We start from the raw sequence: 17,694 nt of genomic DNA, 5'->3' as shown, positions 1-17,694 counted from the left end.
AATATGAACTGAGGCAAACTCGAAACGATTAAAAGTAAGGACACAATGAAATCAATTATGGGCGTCATTGTGATATATGAAATATAAATATACATTCAGCGTGCTATACTTGTCTCAAATGGCTCGTTGCGGCTCAGCGGAGGTTTAAACGAACAAATGATGCAGTGCAACATTCTGCTGTCGAGACTCGATAAAAACATGCATTAAAGTGCACCTGAAAGACACCGATTCGTCAATACAGGACAATAAAAGGCAAGTGCCGTGATCATTTATTTATACAAGTCATATTTCATCTTTATGTGAGGTTTTGCTGTTTGTATTTGTCTGTGTTATCACATGACAACACTGCCAACTTTTCAGGGATTTGACAGGGAGAACGATTCATAACTAAATGGAGTTTAACAGATTGACCCTGCACCCATGGTAATTTGCCGTGGGAATAATACACAACTCCTTATATGGTCATCCTGGGGTGGGTGTTTACAGGCCACATATTCAGGCTTTAAAAACATTTTTTTTCCCCGTCTTCTTATGTGTTGTTGAGTCAAAGTTATGATTCGTTTTATATCACATTTTTAGTTGTGATATAAAGTTGCAGTCATTATGCAGAAGTCACAAAAATAGACCGTTTTCTTGTGAAGTGAACTTTGAACTGTGACGATTTGAAACATTTTGAATGGTTTTTGCTCAGGTGTGTTTATATAGGGGGTGAAAATGAATTATTTCTTTGTCAGATTGTCTAGGTTGTGCTGCAAAAAAAGGATTTAAGACACTCTATAGTGCACATTCTTATAGCCTCTGTATATACTGTACGTTTAAACATAGTAATGGTGTTCTAAGGGTTAACACATAGTCCTAAGCCTAACTGAATAGGTTGTATAGATTTATAGTAGTGATAAAATAAATATACCCTAGATGGAAAAGGTAAACAGATTACAGTGTCTAAGTGTTGGATATTTAATTTTCAGGATCTTTCCAGTGCAGTGTGATGCCTCAGTGCCGCTGTTACAGCTGCTTCTGCACCATGATTGAACGTGACAGATAAGAGCTGACAGTCTCTGGTTCTTATGGCAGAGCAGCAGTCGCACTCATTTCAGCCCGAAGATTATTTTCTAATTAATTCATAACAGTTTCCAGCAGCCACTGCCCAAAATACACCAGTGACATCTGCTGACAGGGAAAGAATAGAGTACTTTCAGTCAATACTGTTTTTATTTTCTCCTTACATGCTGCATCTCAGTGATCTAAACAGATATCATTCCTCAGTTTAATAAAAAAACACACTTACAAATGTCACACTGTAGTGCTAACACGTTTTAAAGAAAAAACCCCAAATAAAAACAAGATAAATTATCTGCATTATTTGTAGAAAAACACTTAAAAATGATTTTGCCCATTCCCATTTTGATCAGTTTCATTCAATTTGGCATTCAGTTTGATTGAATGTGATATAGATAAGATAAGGTAATCCTTTATTAGTCACATAATGGGGATTCACTGCTCAAGAACAATTATATTATATATATATAATATATATATATTATATTATATATTATATTATATTACATTATTAAGTCATTCCATTTGATCTTCAAAGCAGGCACTCCTTTGATTACTTCTTTTAATAATTTCTGGCAGGCTGTACATTGAGAGGTGTGATGCTGCCCTCTACAGTTCAAAGTTCTTACTCCCAGTTCGAAACGATTCACTTATTTTTTAGAATTACACACATTAGTTACAGCAAACTTGCTATGTTTAAATTACGGTAAATGGTGTGTGCCTAAGTAAATGTCACTACGTTTAATTTTTGGCACATAAAACAAGCCGAGTGTTCATGTTACTACAGAAAATAGAAAAATCGCAGTCCTGACTACATTTCCCACAAAGCCACGCGGCACGTACGTCGATCTCTGTGGCACGTACGTTCCCAGCTTCCGGTCGAAGTGTAAATGGATACATGACACAGTTGTTTGGGAAGGAAGGCTTATTCTTCAGAAAAGCGCAAACGTTCGTGAAAGCTACCGACACGCTTTTGACATCGTAGCGGCTGACAGTCGTGTGTGGAGCCGGCCGCGATGGAGGCGGTTCCCCGGATGCCGATGATCTGGCTGGATCTGAAGGAGGCAGGGGAGTTCCAGTTCAGCCCGTCCGTGAGGCAGGTGAGCTGGGCGGGGAGAGTGGAGCAACAGTGCGGAGGTCGAAAGTCAAAGCAAGCTGACAGGGATTAATACAGTCGACTAGATAATTCAATAAAGAAGCCAGCGTTCGCTGCGACGTTAGCTGTCAGCAAATGTTCTAAGAATGTGCAGCGAAGAAGCGCTGTTTGTGCCGCTAAACCCTCCTGACCACCGCCTTTGTTTGCTAACGTTAGCTACCTGCTAGCTAAACAACAAGCTAGAAGCCGAACTTAAGAGTTAGCTTTTAACTAAAGGGCTAACCCTTCAAAGTTTAACCAAAGACATGACGACATTACAAGGGAAACATAGGCGCTGTTTTAGCATGACGGGGCGGGTTTCTTATGGCCTAGAGTCAGATTTATGGCCCAGAGTCAGACTTACGACGTGACAATAATAAACACTGATCTCATTGTCACATGCACCTGAACGCAACACATACTTCACATTTCTGTCAAAGGAAAAGGAGACGTCTCATAATCCAGTCATTATAGTAACTGGGGAAAATAACATGACACGCGATTTAGACAGATAGATTGCTTTGTTAATTCACACATGGTATTTGTGTTTTAGCAGACACATTCAAGGGACTACAGGAATATAGACACAACCAAAGTAAATATGTTTGTATTTATTAGAAATAATATATATTACAAGGCAGGGCTGTAGAAAATTCTAGAATTCAAATGCGCATCAATAAAACACACAATTTTTGACAAAATACGTCTGTCAATTATTACTTGTTTGGTCTTTAAAATGTCAGAAAAATTTCATCTGTGTTTACTAAACCTGGAAAATGATGGTGTTTCCAAATATCTTGTTTTGTCCACAAACCAAACTTATTCACTTTTAACGATTCCTTTGTTATATGGAGCAAAGAAGCCAGACAATATTCACATTTAAGAAACTGAAAAGGGTTTACAGAAGAGGTTACTGTTGGTATCAATATTGTGACAAATGAGTACTAAATCTGATTTTTAGTATCAACTAGTATCAATGTTTAAAACCAACATTAAAACCTCTCCCCCCAGATTCATTACATGGCTGCTGAATTGGACTGCAACTTATGATCATTTTCATAACCAGTTAATCTTTTGAGTTTATCCTCGGTTAATCAATTAGTTCTTTGGTCCTTAAAATATCCAAAAGGCTGGAAAAAGTTTAAACCTTGAAATTCTCATGACTTCTCATTTACGGAGCAAAGAAAGAAAATATTCACTTTGTAGTTGGTGATAATTTAATTGTCACAGCACTACTGCTGAATGCCACATGCAGGAGGCAGTAGAGACAAAAGAAAGATGAGGAAAAATACAGTGTTATTGGTGCCAACTGCCTCAAAACACCACAAAGATGTTATACTGTATATTACATTCAAGCATAGGACAAGAGATGTCAGGATGTTTTTCTTAAGCACTTTGACTTTGGTGAAGATTTTGTCTTCATTCATTTATTTCTTATGCAGTGACCTACATCTCCAGACGAATCAAAATGCTTCCTTCTATTTTTGAGTTATGCTGCTCACAGACAGAGAAATGTGTCCAAGGTCTTGTGTACCTGCACTGATATGTATGCAGCAACTAACTAAATATTTTCATTTCTATGTTATAGGTTTAGAACACAGTTAAAAGATACCTTCTTCTTAATGTTTTGTTTCACTCACAATCTAAAAACCAAATGTGTTGAATGGGAAACGTTGATTCTGAAAGCTGAAGCAACTCATTTTTAGCACTTTTATTTACTTTCATTTTAATTTACCAATTCATTTGTAATCAAAAAAGTACACATACATACAGCTGGAGAGTCAGCAGAGTGGACACTATTATAACACAAAGCATGCTTTTACAACAGCTTTTCCTGGCTATAGTGAGACTGATGGGAAAAACAAAATAAAGCACTAGACTAAAGATTGGGCAATCCTTTTCCATTGATTTGTGCAACAGTTGTCTCTCAGTACCTCAAATATGTGCAAAAAAACGACACTGTGCAGTATTCTTGTATAGTTTGTCACATTATTTCTCACTTATCGACAGACTATGTACATTTCTTTTTGAGATTTGCGTATATATATATGTATATGTATATGTATATACATATATATATATATGTTTTATATATGAGTTTGTAGGTTTTGTATATATCCTGCTCTTGTTTTTTTTTAATATATTTTAATTTGTATGGTGTCATATTCCTGCCATATCATATTGTTACTGTTGTTCTCTGACTCTGGAAGCTTTGCACAAGAATTCCTATGTGCCCACATGGCAAATATAAACATCCTTGATTCCGTGCTCACATGTCCAATATTTACAAGGAAGAATTGGCTATTTTCAGCCTGTGTATGTGGTGACCAATGTTCCGGCTCCTTCCTTGAGATAAAAAAAGAGATCTTTGCCCTCCTGAGTCACCGTTGTTTGCTTCGGTCGTACTCCTGTGAGATATTTAGCACTGTACTGACCACATCATAATCACCTCCATTCAGAAATGCTGTCTGTTGAGTTGCTGTTTCACGGAGAACAATTTATTCTTAAAGTTGTTCTCGAAAACTCTTTTATAAACGACATTTTTGGCAGATACTTATTTCAATATTGTCTCATAAAGTGCTCAATTTACTGTAGTGATGGTTATATTTATAGGAAGAAGTTAATATCTTACTGGCTAAGTTAAGTAGTGCTCATAATATTAGCTAATTAGAATCTGAAGCACATATTTGGGAGTGAAATTGGAAAAATGTTTTGTAGCTTTGTCTTTGCGCTATGTTGGGACTGCCCTGTTGCTGTCATTTCATTAGAAAACAGAAAGAAAAGCACTATAGTGAAAGAGCCAGTAACACAGCATTGCTGTTGATTTCCTGAGCTGACAGTAAGTCATTTGCTGGGGATCATAACAACTCAAGGGGGACAGAGCAAGTTTTGGCAAAGCATGATGGGAGCATCTTCATATCCATTTTTTTCTTCAAGTAACCTTTTAATCACCTGCATTTGGAGGACATTATTGAGGAAATGTTAAAACTAATCTTCTCTCGGGCTGCAACTATTAACTGGCAACTATTTTGATTATTGCCTTTAAAAATAAATAAGTAATAATATAGATTTTCTCATCTGGTTGTTTTGCGCCTCAATCAAACAAATTTAAATATACATGATTTGAGAATATTGAGAAATGTCGATCAGTGTTTCCCAAACCTTGAAGTGATGATGCTCGCAAATGTGTTTTGTCCACAAACTAAAATTATTCTGTTAAAATCATTTCTTTGTTATATGGAGAAAAGAAACCAGACAATATTCATGTTTAAGGAGCTTATTTTAATTATAACAAAAACCCCACCCAAAACCTTGTTTAAGCTGAAGAGCATTGTTTTGACATTTTTTTATCCCTATCGTGCCATAGTTACCTACTTGTTCTCACGGTCTTCTTTTTCAGTTCATCTTAAAGAACTATGGAGAGAATCCGGACAACTACAATGAACAGATGAAGAAGTTGGAGACACTGCGGCAGGTAGGTCCTGTGAAAAAATAACAATCAATCCCAGCAGAAAATGTCTCCTCCGTTATATCTCTGTTGTTAAGACTGTGCGGTTTCTTTAGCTGCTCAGTGAAACTCATCCATCTACTAAAATACAACAAACTTCAGGCTTCTCCATATTTGGCACCAATTTTTCATGGACGGAAAGATTAAATGTTAAGACTTTCATAGTTAGATCAATATCAAGGTCAGTGTGACCTCATAGAACATTACACTGACGCAATCCCCCATGACACAATGAAAGAATACGTTTTGGATCAATACTTTGTGTAAATTCACTAACTATGACTAATTTTGTCTTTAGATTCATAAAAACACTTCTTGACTTTATTACGTGACAAAATACAGGAGCAGGAGGAGAGATTGTGATAGTGTTCCCTGCAGCTGAACTTGCTGGCAGATACACAAGACCACAAGATGGTAATTCTGGTCTAACCTGTGGTAAAGTCAGAAGATAATTAGTCTTGTTGAGGAGATTCGAGGATAAGGAAAATGGTAATTTGATTGTTGGCACAAACACCGTCTTTGCAAACAAGGGTTTTACACCTCATAATACAGACCTCTGGCATGAGGAGTTATTCAGTGTTTGTGGTGTATTTCCTGTGACTTGCATTAATGGCAGGTGAGAAGAGTGATTACTTCAGATCAGGATTATGCTGAATGGTGTACAGAAGGGTTCGATCAGTCACTGTGTTTTCAGACGATGTGATCCCTTGCAACTGCACTGGTAAAGACAACAATAATATACAGAAAACAGTAATTATTGCGTCTTTTTCACAGAGCGCGGTGAATGTGACGAGGGATTTCGAGGGATGCAGCACGCTGAGGAAGTACTTCGGTCAGCTGCATTACCTCCAGAGCCGGGTGCCCATGGGAACGGGCCAGGAGGCGGCTGTACCCATCTCATGGTAATAACACAAAGTTAAACAAAATAAACAGTAGAGGTACTCAGCGGTTCACACATGTGCAAGTATTGTTTGCCTCAGGTGTTCTAGAGTCACAGTCTCTGCAGTTAGTTCACTACTATAAATCTTAATATAAATCGTGCAAATCCACTACAATTAATTCTATTCCAACCAGATACTAATAATCTGTATAAAATAGTCTGTATCTTTTTAATATTTTGTTTATGTCCAGGACTGAAATTTTCTCTGGAAAAACGGTTACGCATGATGACATCAGCTATGAACAAGCCTGCATCCTCTACAATCTTGGTGAGTTTAATCAATTTAGTCAACTTCGTTTAAAGTAATTATACATTCATACAAACACACCTATGAGGAATATATGAATGTTACACACTGAACATTTGTATAACAGGGCTGAACATTTAAAAGAAGCTAGAAGCATTATGTGGGGTAAAGTTTAAGTATGTGTGTGTATGTATGTGCCTGTGTTTACTGGATGTGAAAAGTAAAACCTCACTGAACCCATGTCTGGATTCTCTGCAGGGGCTCTGCACTCCATGCTGGGAGCCATGGATAACAGGGTGTCTGAGGAGGTAACACAAACACACACACAGCTGCATACACACACAAAAAAAAGTCCCACTGACCTGATGCTCTGTGTCCAGGGGATGAAGGTTTCCTGCACCCACTTCCAGTGTTCTGCTGGAGCATTCTCTTACCTGAGAGACAATTTCAGCCACAACTTCAGTGTGGACATGAGCCACCAGATCCTTAACCTCAACATTAACCTTATGCTGGTAAGATTCGCACACATATATATGTGTGTGTATATATATTACATATATATATATATATATATGTGTGTGTGTATATATATATATATATATATATATATATATATATATATATACATATACATATATAAATATGTATATATATATATGTATATATATATATATATATATATATATATATATATATATATACACATATACATATACATGTATGTATTATACACACACTCACACATTTATTGACATACTACACAGGAAAATGTCTCATCAATCTGTGTTGCTTCCCAGGGTCAAGCGCAGGAGTGTCTCCTAGAGAAGTCCATGTTGGACAACAGGAAGAGTTTTCTGGTTGCTCGCATCAGTGCTCAGGTCGATGTCTTTTCATTAAATATTAATTATATTCTGTAATGTTTTGTAATCAGTAATATCAGAGGTATTAAATGTTGGTCACTGACTTTGGCGCTGCAGGTGGTGGATTATTATAAAGAGGCCTGCAGGGCTCTGGAAAATTCGGAGACGGCTTCCATGCTGGGAAAGATCCAGAAGGACTGGAAGAAACTGGTTCAGATGAAGATCTACTACTTTGCTTCCATTGCACATGTGAGTCTAGTTAAGAAAAAAAAGGGGGGAAGGGGTGTGTTCTTATACTCGTATGAGTGTGTTTGTGTGTTGTACACTTTTCCTCCTTGATCTCAGTCATGTTTCTGTCTCAACAGCTTCATATGGGAAAACAGGCTGAGGAACAACAGAAGTATGGAGAGAGGGTACGGCCACATTTCACAAATAGGATTTTGTTTTGTTTTTTTCCATTTAATTCAATGATTTGGGTGCTGTGACTTAAATACGTGTCTGTATTGGTTGCTGTGTTATTTATGACAGACATGTATCCAAACTATACCATGAATAGTTCTTAATAATAATCTTGGTAATAATCAAGGGCTCATACACTTAAGAAGGATTTTAGGAGGATCTGTAAAAGTTTTGTATCGTGTCATCTTTTTTGTTCACACTGAACTGGCGCTTTGGGAGCACTTAAAATGCTAAATTTTCATGGCTTCCAGAGTGAAAAGATCTTAAAAATGCCACCCTTGCGTATTTGTGTATGCAACCAATATGCAACTATCGGAAAACAGTGATGTCATAGTCCATCATTGGAGTTTGTAGGCAGATTTATGAGCATGGTTCATGTCTCCCCCTCTTCATTTTTACTGCATTTCTGTGGCAACATTATAGGCATTTCATGACCCAATGTCATGTTTATGGAAAACCTTATAAGAAAACAAAAACAGAACAAGATCATATAGTGAAAGTTAATTTTCCATGTGGATAAGTTTTTTCTTTTCTGAAGATTCCATTTTTAATCTCATAAATAATCAATTTAGTTTGTGGAGGTTAATTCCAGTACTACAAATGCTATGTTACCGACTGTTTTGAAGTTGGAAAAACATACACAAAACACTATCAATGTCCTACAAAGCTAACGGCTCAAGAGTAGCAGCTACTGCCACAGCTAGTGTTTTTATTCATTTTAAACAGTTTCAGCTAACTGGAAGTGGCTTCTCCTACAGTTATGGATGGACCACTGAGACTATTGAGCAAAAACTGTGGATCAGTGATTGCTGTCAGAATATAGAGCAATTTGACACATTTGAATTGAAGGATTTTACTTTCTGCAGCTCTAAATTCTGATTATTTTTTGTTTTTGTTTTCAACAGTTGGCATACCTGCAGAGCTCCATGGATAAACTCAATGAAGCCATCAAGTTGGCCAAGGTTAAAAAGCACTTTCTTCTTAGCAACACATTATTACACATTATTATATCAGTGACGCTGTAACTTGTTTTGTCTGTATATGTGTACTAAAAATGTCCTTTTCCTTGTCTTGGCACAACCAGGGTCAACCAGACAGTGTGCAAGAGGCCTTGAGGTTCACTATGGATGTTATTGGTGGAAAGTGAGCAGCATTTCTTTTCTGTCACAGTTTTGGTGACACTTTCACTAGTTTCGTGCAGTGATTTATCTATCATTGTAGAAATGGTTTGTGAGAGTGTTTTTCTTCAAATTTTCACCTTCAGGTTTAATTCAGCCAAAAAGGATAATGACTTCATCTATCACGAGACAGTTCCTTCTCTGGAAACTCTGGCCTCAGTCAAAGGTAACGGCAAGCTTCACTGTGTTCACTTTACTGCAGTCTCTACCTTTCTTAATGTGTGCATGCAGTGGTTCAGGCGACATGTATCTGTTCAGTATCTGGTTTGGTTACCGCTGCTGTCTGTGATGCTGTCTTTTGGCCAACTTCCTGTTGTGTTGCTGTTTTCATTTTTTTTTCATTTTTCATTCATTCATTTTTTTATTTTTCATTGCTTTCAAACATTCAAAAAAGTTTACACAAATAATCAGCTGTCAAATGAACAGCTGACAGAATAATCTTATCCCCCAGCATTTAGGTTAACTGACTGAAAAGCTCAGTGTTGTACAGAGTGAATAGAAGTGGTTGTGTTCCATGTCCGTACAGGTGCTCCACTGGTGAAAGCTCTACCCGTCAACCCCACTGACCCCACTGTCACCGGACCAGACCTGTTTTCCAAGTTGGTGCCTATGGCTGCCCATGAAGCATCGTCTCTGTACAGGTACACACTCCCACTTCATATCAGTCAAATGAAGCCTTTTTATTATCAGTGGATTAATGTCAGTTGTTACAGTAATGCTGTGTTTTTCCAGCGAGGAGAAGGCCAAGCTGCTGAGGGACATCATGGCCAAAATAGACAGCAAGAATGAAACACTAGAGTGAGTACACAAATGTAAAACAGCTGAGCTAATTAATAAGAAGCAAAGCTAACTGAAGAAATTAATTGCTGTATTCCTGGTCAGATTGGTTCATCTCTGATTTGAAGTTCCTCCAATCCCAGTTTCCTAATTTCTGTACATAATCAAGATCTTTAGACACTGCGATATGAAGAAATTTAAAATCGATATTAAAAGTTTGTAGTACAACACTGACAGGAATAGATGTTTATTTTACCAGACCCTGCTTGCAGTGAAGGCTGACTGGTTTCGTCTCGTCCTGCAGGCAGTTCATGGACTCCTTGGGCTTGGAGCCAGAATCGGTGGACAATCTGGACATGTACAGTCATATACCCCCGGTCCTGATGGAGAAATGTGCTGCACTCAGTGTTCGACCCGACACTGTCAAGAGCCTCATTCAGTCCATGCAGGGTAAAAACCCAACAATTTCTGCCTGAACGTTATTGAATATACTTTTTTTAGAGTTTCTGTTTTTGCCATGAGGCACTTTGCTGTTTGAGTAAAGCTTGTCAAATCCTTGCCTGTGCAGTCCTCTCGGGGGTCTTCACTGATGTGGAGTCTTCACTGAAGGAGATCAGAGATGTCCTGGAGGAAGATGAGGCTGGCGAGCGAGCTCTCCAGGAAGTTGGTGGCCCCACTGTAGGCGACGCACACCCGGCCGTGCAGGGCCAGGCTCTGGCTGAGATCCGCAGGGACCTGGAGAAGTACATGGAGGCCCACGAGAAGGCCAGTTTCACCAACACAGAGCTCCACCGGGCCATGAATCTACACATCAGCAATTTGCGTCTCCTGGGTGGGCCATTGGAAAGTCTAAGAGACGCCCTGCCCCGACCTGAGCTCAGTGAAGGTAGAGTCTTTGATGGTGGAAGAAAAAACTTTTTCTGATACATTTTTATCACATCCTGTGAATAAGAGTGTGTGTTTTTTTATGTGTGTAGAGGAAGTAGCAGGGCTGCAGTGCATGAAGCGGATACTTGGGAAGGTGCAGGAAATGAGGGAACAGAGAGGCTCTCTGGAGAAACAGCTCCGTGATCTCATCCAGCAGGACGACATCACCTCCACGCTAGTCACTACAGACAGGGCTGACATGAAGGTATGTGGCTGCACATCATTCCTTATGTCAACACAAAAGAGTGGAGGGTGCAAGTTGAAAAAGTACAAGAGAAGTGGAAAATTAAAAGGCCCAAGTAAGATCTGGTTTTGGTCAGCAGGTGTTTGGAAAGAATGTCACTTATACTCCTGTTGGTTTGTGTTTTCATGAAAAAATCTATATGAGATGTTTAATCCACCTGTGTCCTTCCAGCGTGTATTTGAGGACCAGCTGAAGAAATATGAACAGGTGAAAGTGTACATTGACCAGAACCTGGCAGCTCAGGAGAACATCCTGAAGGCCCTGACCGAGGCTAATGTCCAGTATGCCTCGGTTCGGAAGGGCCTAAGCCAGACTGAGCAGCAGTGGAACAGCACTGTCCAGGGCCTGGTGGGCTCATATGAAGCCTATGAGGACCTGATGAAGAAATCACAGGAGGGGAAGGAGTTCTACGACGACTTGGAGGCCAAAGCGTCTCGTCTGCTGGAGAGAGCAAAGATCTTGTGTCAGACCAGATCAGAGGAGAGGAAGCCCATCCTGGAAAGGTAAGAGGGGCACATGCACTGTAAATTTTTCTGTAAAGGTTGTGGGACTTTTTTTTACCTCAGCTGAGGAAATTATGTTTTTGATGTCATTTGTCTGTTAAGAGGAAAAATTAAGATGATTAATTATTTTGTTTGATTTTATGATTCAGAGATATTAAAAAAATCAAGTCAATGTTGGGATGACCTCCACAGACAATGCAAGTTATTTTAAAAATGTGTTCTTAAAAAATTACAACTAATATTTAATTCCCTGATTTCGATGCTCTTCCCCTGCTTTTTACTCAGAGAAACCCAGAAAAAGACCCCAGCACGGCCTACAGCAGCAAAGCCTTCCCTGATGCCAAAGGCTCCAGATACCGACTCTGCCTGTTCAAGCCTTGAAGACCCAGAGTTGGCCCAGTTCAGTGCAGCCATCTTGGCTTTGGGTGGTGACCTACCTGAGGAGCTCCGCAGCCTCCCCCCTGACATTCCTTCCCTCCCCACCACTCGTCACCCTTGTCCTGAATCCTTTGTCCCCCCCAGTGCTAATCTGGGTGGTAGCAGCTCTCTGCCATGGCCTGGAGCTCCAGCAGCTGGTCTTCCTCGATTCTTTGCCAACCTGCCTCCTCCAGAACTTTTGGCAAGGATTGCTCAGTTTCCTACTTCAGGGGGTCAATCAATGCAGGGACCTCTGCCACGTGGACCCCTCCCTCATATGACTCCACAGATTCCTCCACAAATGGCACCCCAAACAACAGTAGCGGGTTATCGACCACCTGCTCCTCAAGTTCCCCAACCTGGCCATGTTGCCCCTACATCAGTCCGACCCGCAACCACCACTGTTGACAGCATCCAGGCCCCGATCCCCAGCAACGCCCCAACACATCTTCATACAGTTCTACCTGCAGCCACAGCTGGCTATGCAGTGCCACCACAGATGGGTGCCTATCCTCATTTCATGCCACAACCAGGGATGCCCATTCAAGGCCCAAGCCAAACACCTGCATCTCAATCACAGCAGCAGAAGCATCCACAGCAGTACCCCCACTCTACTGGGCAACCAATGCTGCAGGGCCACCAGCCTGGACCAAGGGTTTTTCCCAGCCATCACATTCAGATGCAGCAAGCTTTTCCACAGAGATATATGCCCCCACACACTGCTGGTGTTCCTCCCCAGTACCAACATGCATTCCCAGGTCAGCTGCAACCACATCAACAGAATGGCTTTCAGCCACAGATACCCCAAGGTTATCAGCCTCGACATGGCTTTTTACCCCAGCAACACCCACAGATGACACCAGGCTCCTTGCCAAGGCCATCTCAGGCCCAGATGCCACCTCAGACTGTACACCCACAAATACCTGCAACTTCTCAGCCAGCACCCCCTGTATCTCAGCCCTACCTGCCCCATCCCAACCAACAAATGCCTATGGGTCTCCCCCACCAACACATGCTACCACAACAGCAGCAAATCTCAATGCCCCCCACTTCCCAGCCGGTTCCACCCCACCCTCAGATGCAGATAGGAAGTGGTCCCAGAGCACAGATGCCCCCCACAAGTCAGCCAATGCCACCAGTCTCACAAAACTACATGCCCCAGACGAGTCAACCCATTCACCCTACCCTGCATCCACAGATGCCTCCTGCCTCACAACCTCATATGGTTCCTGGTCCTCAGGTCCACTTGCCCAGGGGCCCCAATATGCCTCAAATTCATCCTGGACAGCCTCCTATTCCAAACATGGCACAGCAGCCTATCCGGATGCCCATCCAGCCCCAAACTCAACCCCCTCATTCTGGGGGAGTTTGCTACCCAGGAGGGGCTCCAATGATGCCTCAGCAGCCCCTGGCACCACAACCTTTGGCCCCCCAACAACCTCATACTGCTCTTCCTATGACTCATCCACAGCCTTCTAATATTTACCCTTCACCTCCAGGACCTAATGTACCTCCAGCTGCTCCACAGCAACCCACTGTCATGAGCCCACATGGTCCTCATGTTCCCTCTTCTCAACACATGATCCAACCTTCACTTGTTGGTCCTTCAGCAACTCAACCACCCAACACCATCCCTCCTTCTCCTTCCCCTTCCCCCTCTCCGGCACCTTCTCCAGGTCCTGCCTCTTTAGGTTTGAACCCCCAGCAGAGACCCACACTGACCCCCACCCCTGGAGGCACAGTGCCACCCGCTCTACCTTCTCCCTCAGCTGTCTCTCCCTCCACTTCGCTGTTTCAACGCCAGAATTCAAGCACAGATGACCTTCTCTCCTCGAGCCCTGAGAGCCAACCTGGAGGCACTAAGGCACCCACTAATGTCCTCCAGCCAACTAAAGCTGACCCACAGGATGGAGAGCGTCGCAAGAAGAGCTCCCAGGGAGTTCTCCTGATCCAGGGTGACCCGTATCAAGCACCAGAGTGTGTCGCCCGGCTTCATAGTGAACTGGAACGTTATAGAGCCCAAGTTGATTCCCTGGAGCACCCCTCAGAGATTGAGGGTGGCCTGTCAGTACTGGATGCTCGATGGAAAGAGCTTCAGGACCAGCAGGAGAAGGACGCTCGCCAGCTCTCCATTGCCATCGCCCGCTGCTACACCATGAAGAACCGTCACCAAGACGTCATGCCCTATGACCTCAACCGTGTGGTGCTTCAGTCAGGCAAAGATGATTACATCAATGCCAGCTACGTGGAGGACTTGTCCCCGTACTGCCCACGCCTTATTGCAACACAAGCTCCCCTCACTGGCACAGCAGCGGACTTCTGGCTGATGGTTTATGAGCAGAAGGTGTCACTGATCGTCATGCTGGTGTCGGAGCAGGAGCTTGAAAAGGTAACGACTTCGGTTTGGTTTGCTTTGTGATTTAAGATGGAAGAATATGTGTATTGATTTTTTTTTTTGTTAATTGTTTTGATGAATTGTAAACAGGGTTCTTGTGTGGTCATCGAGAAGAATACTGAAGAATTACATTTAATAAACATCATCTGTACTACGAATGGGACAATATCACATATTGTGATAAGAATGCAGTAACAACAAGTTACATGGAGAAAAGAAATTATTATCAGGATAATTGTGAATGGAGAAAATTGTCTAACTCATCAACATTCAATCCTCATGATTCATTTTGAAGAGGGAGCCTGGATCTTTGTCAGTCATTCTAGAACCTCATGATTTACAGCACTTAACCAAAATTTGTTACATATTTTATAACATTTTTTGTAAAATAAGTAAAATCTTTTGTAATTTTAGAAACATGTTTTTGTAAAATTACATTTTGTTATGCTTTTCTGTAACACATATAGTACATGCAACTTTTAATTGATTGTTAAACTGATTAACAATACAATACTGTTTTTTTAAAACTACCTATCTGATTTTTTTTGTCTTAGATTATATTATATTATATGTGTATGTATGTACATAGCTTCAGAAAAAATTATATTTACTGAAAAACTGTTTATATTGATATACACATTGATTATTATTGCCTCATTGTCTCCTAGGGAAAGGTCCTGCTCTACTTCCCAACAGAGCGTGGCCAGCAGCTCTCTCAGGGACCAATTACGCTCAGCTTGACCACGCAGAAGATGACGCCGACACACGTGGAGCGAATGATCAGCCTTCAGTACAGAGACCAAAGCCTGAAACGCACCGTTGTCCATCTGCAGTTCACGTCCTGGCCAGAGCTGTGAGTCTTTTTTTTTTCTTCTTTTTTTTTGAACACGATATGCAGTAAGAAGTCATTCCTGTCAAATATGACTGTGGTCATGTGTGGAGGAGTCAGCATGTGCCCATATTATTTGCCACCAGGGGTCTCCCTGACAGCAAGAGCAACCTGCTACGTTTCATCCAGGAGGTTCATGGACACTACCTCCACCAGAGGCCCTTACACACTCCTATTGTGGTACACTGCAGGTAAGTGTGTGTGTTCTACAATGTGTTGGGACCTGTCAGTGAATGTATGCAAATAGAGGTTAAAGGGATAGTTCAACATTTTTATGTCTGGTTCTATGAGTTTCTTTCACCCCCTGCCCCTGGAACCAATGGCTAATTAAGTAAAATCTGTCATCTTAACTGAATTTGTTTTAGCTCATCATTAGACAGCCTTTTAAATCAAAGCCTATATAAAAAAAAATCTGGGACCCATAAAGCAGGGACAGTAGACTGCTGGTCTACTGCTGCTTTGCTTGGTAAGTCCTAAAAAACACACATTTAAACTTACTGATAAAGGCAGCAATTGATCAACAACGCCTGTGTCTTGTGTTGTAAAATCCCTGAATTTCTCCATGTAATTTGGTGTGAAGGTTGAGTGGCTCAATCCACATGTTTTCACTGAGAGCAAAAGTGCTGAGCTACCCCTTGAACACCATCCTGAATCTCTTTATCTTAAATATTCAGCTAAGCACTATTAATTGAGGCCCTAAATGGGGGCAGCTGGTGAACATAACAAAATACAAACCAATATCTACACTTTGTATCCTGTCTTCTCTCGCAGAAAAAATAATTTCAGAGCTAAGTTGACAGGAAAGTTACAGGACCATAATGTACCTCACATTTTGAGTGGGAGTGTCAGATGTTCCCTGTAAATGCAAATTCCTACTGGCCTCATGCAAACATGCTCCTGCATGTATGTTTTTCCTTTCAAAGAAAAAGAAAGGAATCCTTCATCAAATGTTTCTATAATCGGTGATTACATGCTGCAAAAATGGTCTAATTGATCCTGAAGATGTGGCAGTAAGTCTCTAAAGTAGAGTGGCATGGATCCAGATGAGTCATCGAGAAGGTTGGGAGGGCTCTCAAGCAAAATAAGTTTCATTTTTGTCTTCTACACTAATCAAGAATTTGTTTTAATGAGAGATTTTAATGAGATTTTCCATTACAAGTTAATTAGCCAACTGGGCTCAAACCGTAAATGCCGGATATTTCACAAAATGTTGGGTTTCCCTCAAATAACTCAATAATATATTAATAATTTGTGTTTGCGATGCATTACTGTGAATATTAAAACGTGTCTACACTAGCATATGGCAGATAATTACAATAACAATAAACAACACACAATTTTAGAATAACAAATAAAATTTATTTCATAATCATTGATACAATTTTATGCATAAACAATATGATGAATACATTAAAACGACATAATTTAGACCAGTACTTTCAAGTCAGAGAATAGCTCAATGTGTTCTCCTCAGGTTGATCTTTAAGTGAAAACCGTTTTAACCATTTTTCAATTTACTTGCTGCAGATATTACTTGATATTTGTTTTGATTCCTCGGAGATGCTGTAAGAAAAGTCTGGTTAAACAGTTTGTACATTTTCTCCCTCAGCTCGGGTGTTGGGCGCACTGGTGCCTTCTGTCTGCTGTACGCGGCCCTGCAGGAACTGGAGGCTGGAAAGGGGATCCCTGAACTTCCACTGCTGGTGAAGAAGATGAGACAGCAAAGGAAGAACATGCTACAGGAAAAGGTCTGGTACAAGTCTCTGTTGTGATGTGATTTTCATCTAAAATGTTACTACAGTCGTAAACACAAGATTTTTAGGAATCATCAGGTTCATATTAGCAACCGTGTCTCCTCTCCAGCTCCACCTGAAGTTCTGCTATGAGACGTTGCTGAAGCATGCAGAGAATGTCCTTCAGCGTCACGGCATCACTACTGCCGCTTGCAGCAAGAACACCAACTCTGCAGCCACAAAGGTTTGTCATCTGGAAAATGTGACAAAAAAGTCATACTTCAGTGTTCGTCCAAAATGTGACAAAAAGTCATGTCATCCAAAATGTGTCAAAGTCATACTTCAGTATGTTGTCCAAAATGTGACAAAAAGTCATACTGTAGTATGTCGTCCAAAATGTGACAAAAATGTCATACTTTAGTA

The 17,694-nt window shown here is 40.8% G+C and overlaps 1 protein-coding gene across 1 annotated transcript in view; it reads left to right on the top strand.

Moving 5' to 3' along the window:
- Positions 1 to 1,912: 1,912 nt before the first annotated feature.
- Positions 1,913 to 17,694, top strand: part of ptpn23a (protein tyrosine phosphatase, non-receptor type 23, a) — a 19,793-nt gene continuing 4,011 nt past the window's right edge. Inside the window, exons 1-23 of the mRNA XM_044034136.1 lie at positions 1,913 to 2,159; positions 5,595 to 5,669; positions 6,477 to 6,604; positions 6,834 to 6,910; positions 7,148 to 7,197; positions 7,270 to 7,401; positions 7,687 to 7,767; positions 7,867 to 7,998; positions 8,115 to 8,162; positions 9,114 to 9,170; positions 9,293 to 9,351; positions 9,473 to 9,552; positions 9,913 to 10,027; positions 10,119 to 10,184; positions 10,468 to 10,613; positions 10,732 to 11,049; positions 11,141 to 11,295; positions 11,506 to 11,837; positions 12,123 to 14,643; positions 15,318 to 15,502; positions 15,625 to 15,729; positions 17,148 to 17,286; positions 17,402 to 17,544. Of these exons, the coding sequence (XP_043890071.1) occupies positions 2,076 to 2,159; positions 5,595 to 5,669; positions 6,477 to 6,604; positions 6,834 to 6,910; positions 7,148 to 7,197; positions 7,270 to 7,401; positions 7,687 to 7,767; positions 7,867 to 7,998; positions 8,115 to 8,162; positions 9,114 to 9,170; positions 9,293 to 9,351; positions 9,473 to 9,552; positions 9,913 to 10,027; positions 10,119 to 10,184; positions 10,468 to 10,613; positions 10,732 to 11,049; positions 11,141 to 11,295; positions 11,506 to 11,837; positions 12,123 to 14,643; positions 15,318 to 15,502; positions 15,625 to 15,729; positions 17,148 to 17,286; positions 17,402 to 17,544 (5,228 nt within the window). The 5' untranslated portion in view covers positions 1,913 to 2,075. The remainder of the gene's footprint in view (positions 2,160 to 5,594; positions 5,670 to 6,476; positions 6,605 to 6,833; positions 6,911 to 7,147; positions 7,198 to 7,269; positions 7,402 to 7,686; positions 7,768 to 7,866; positions 7,999 to 8,114; positions 8,163 to 9,113; positions 9,171 to 9,292; positions 9,352 to 9,472; positions 9,553 to 9,912; positions 10,028 to 10,118; positions 10,185 to 10,467; positions 10,614 to 10,731; positions 11,050 to 11,140; positions 11,296 to 11,505; positions 11,838 to 12,122; positions 14,644 to 15,317; positions 15,503 to 15,624; positions 15,730 to 17,147; positions 17,287 to 17,401; positions 17,545 to 17,694) is intronic.

The sequence above is a fragment of the Solea senegalensis genome, linkage group LG9 (genome assembly GCF_019176455.1).
Source record: "Solea senegalensis isolate Sse05_10M linkage group LG9, IFAPA_SoseM_1, whole genome shotgun sequence".
Classification (NCBI taxonomy): Eukaryota; Metazoa; Chordata; class Actinopteri; order Pleuronectiformes; family Soleidae; genus Solea; species Solea senegalensis.
The sequence above is the reverse complement of the archived record's forward strand: the minus strand, read 5'-3'. Positions and strand labels throughout refer to the sequence as shown.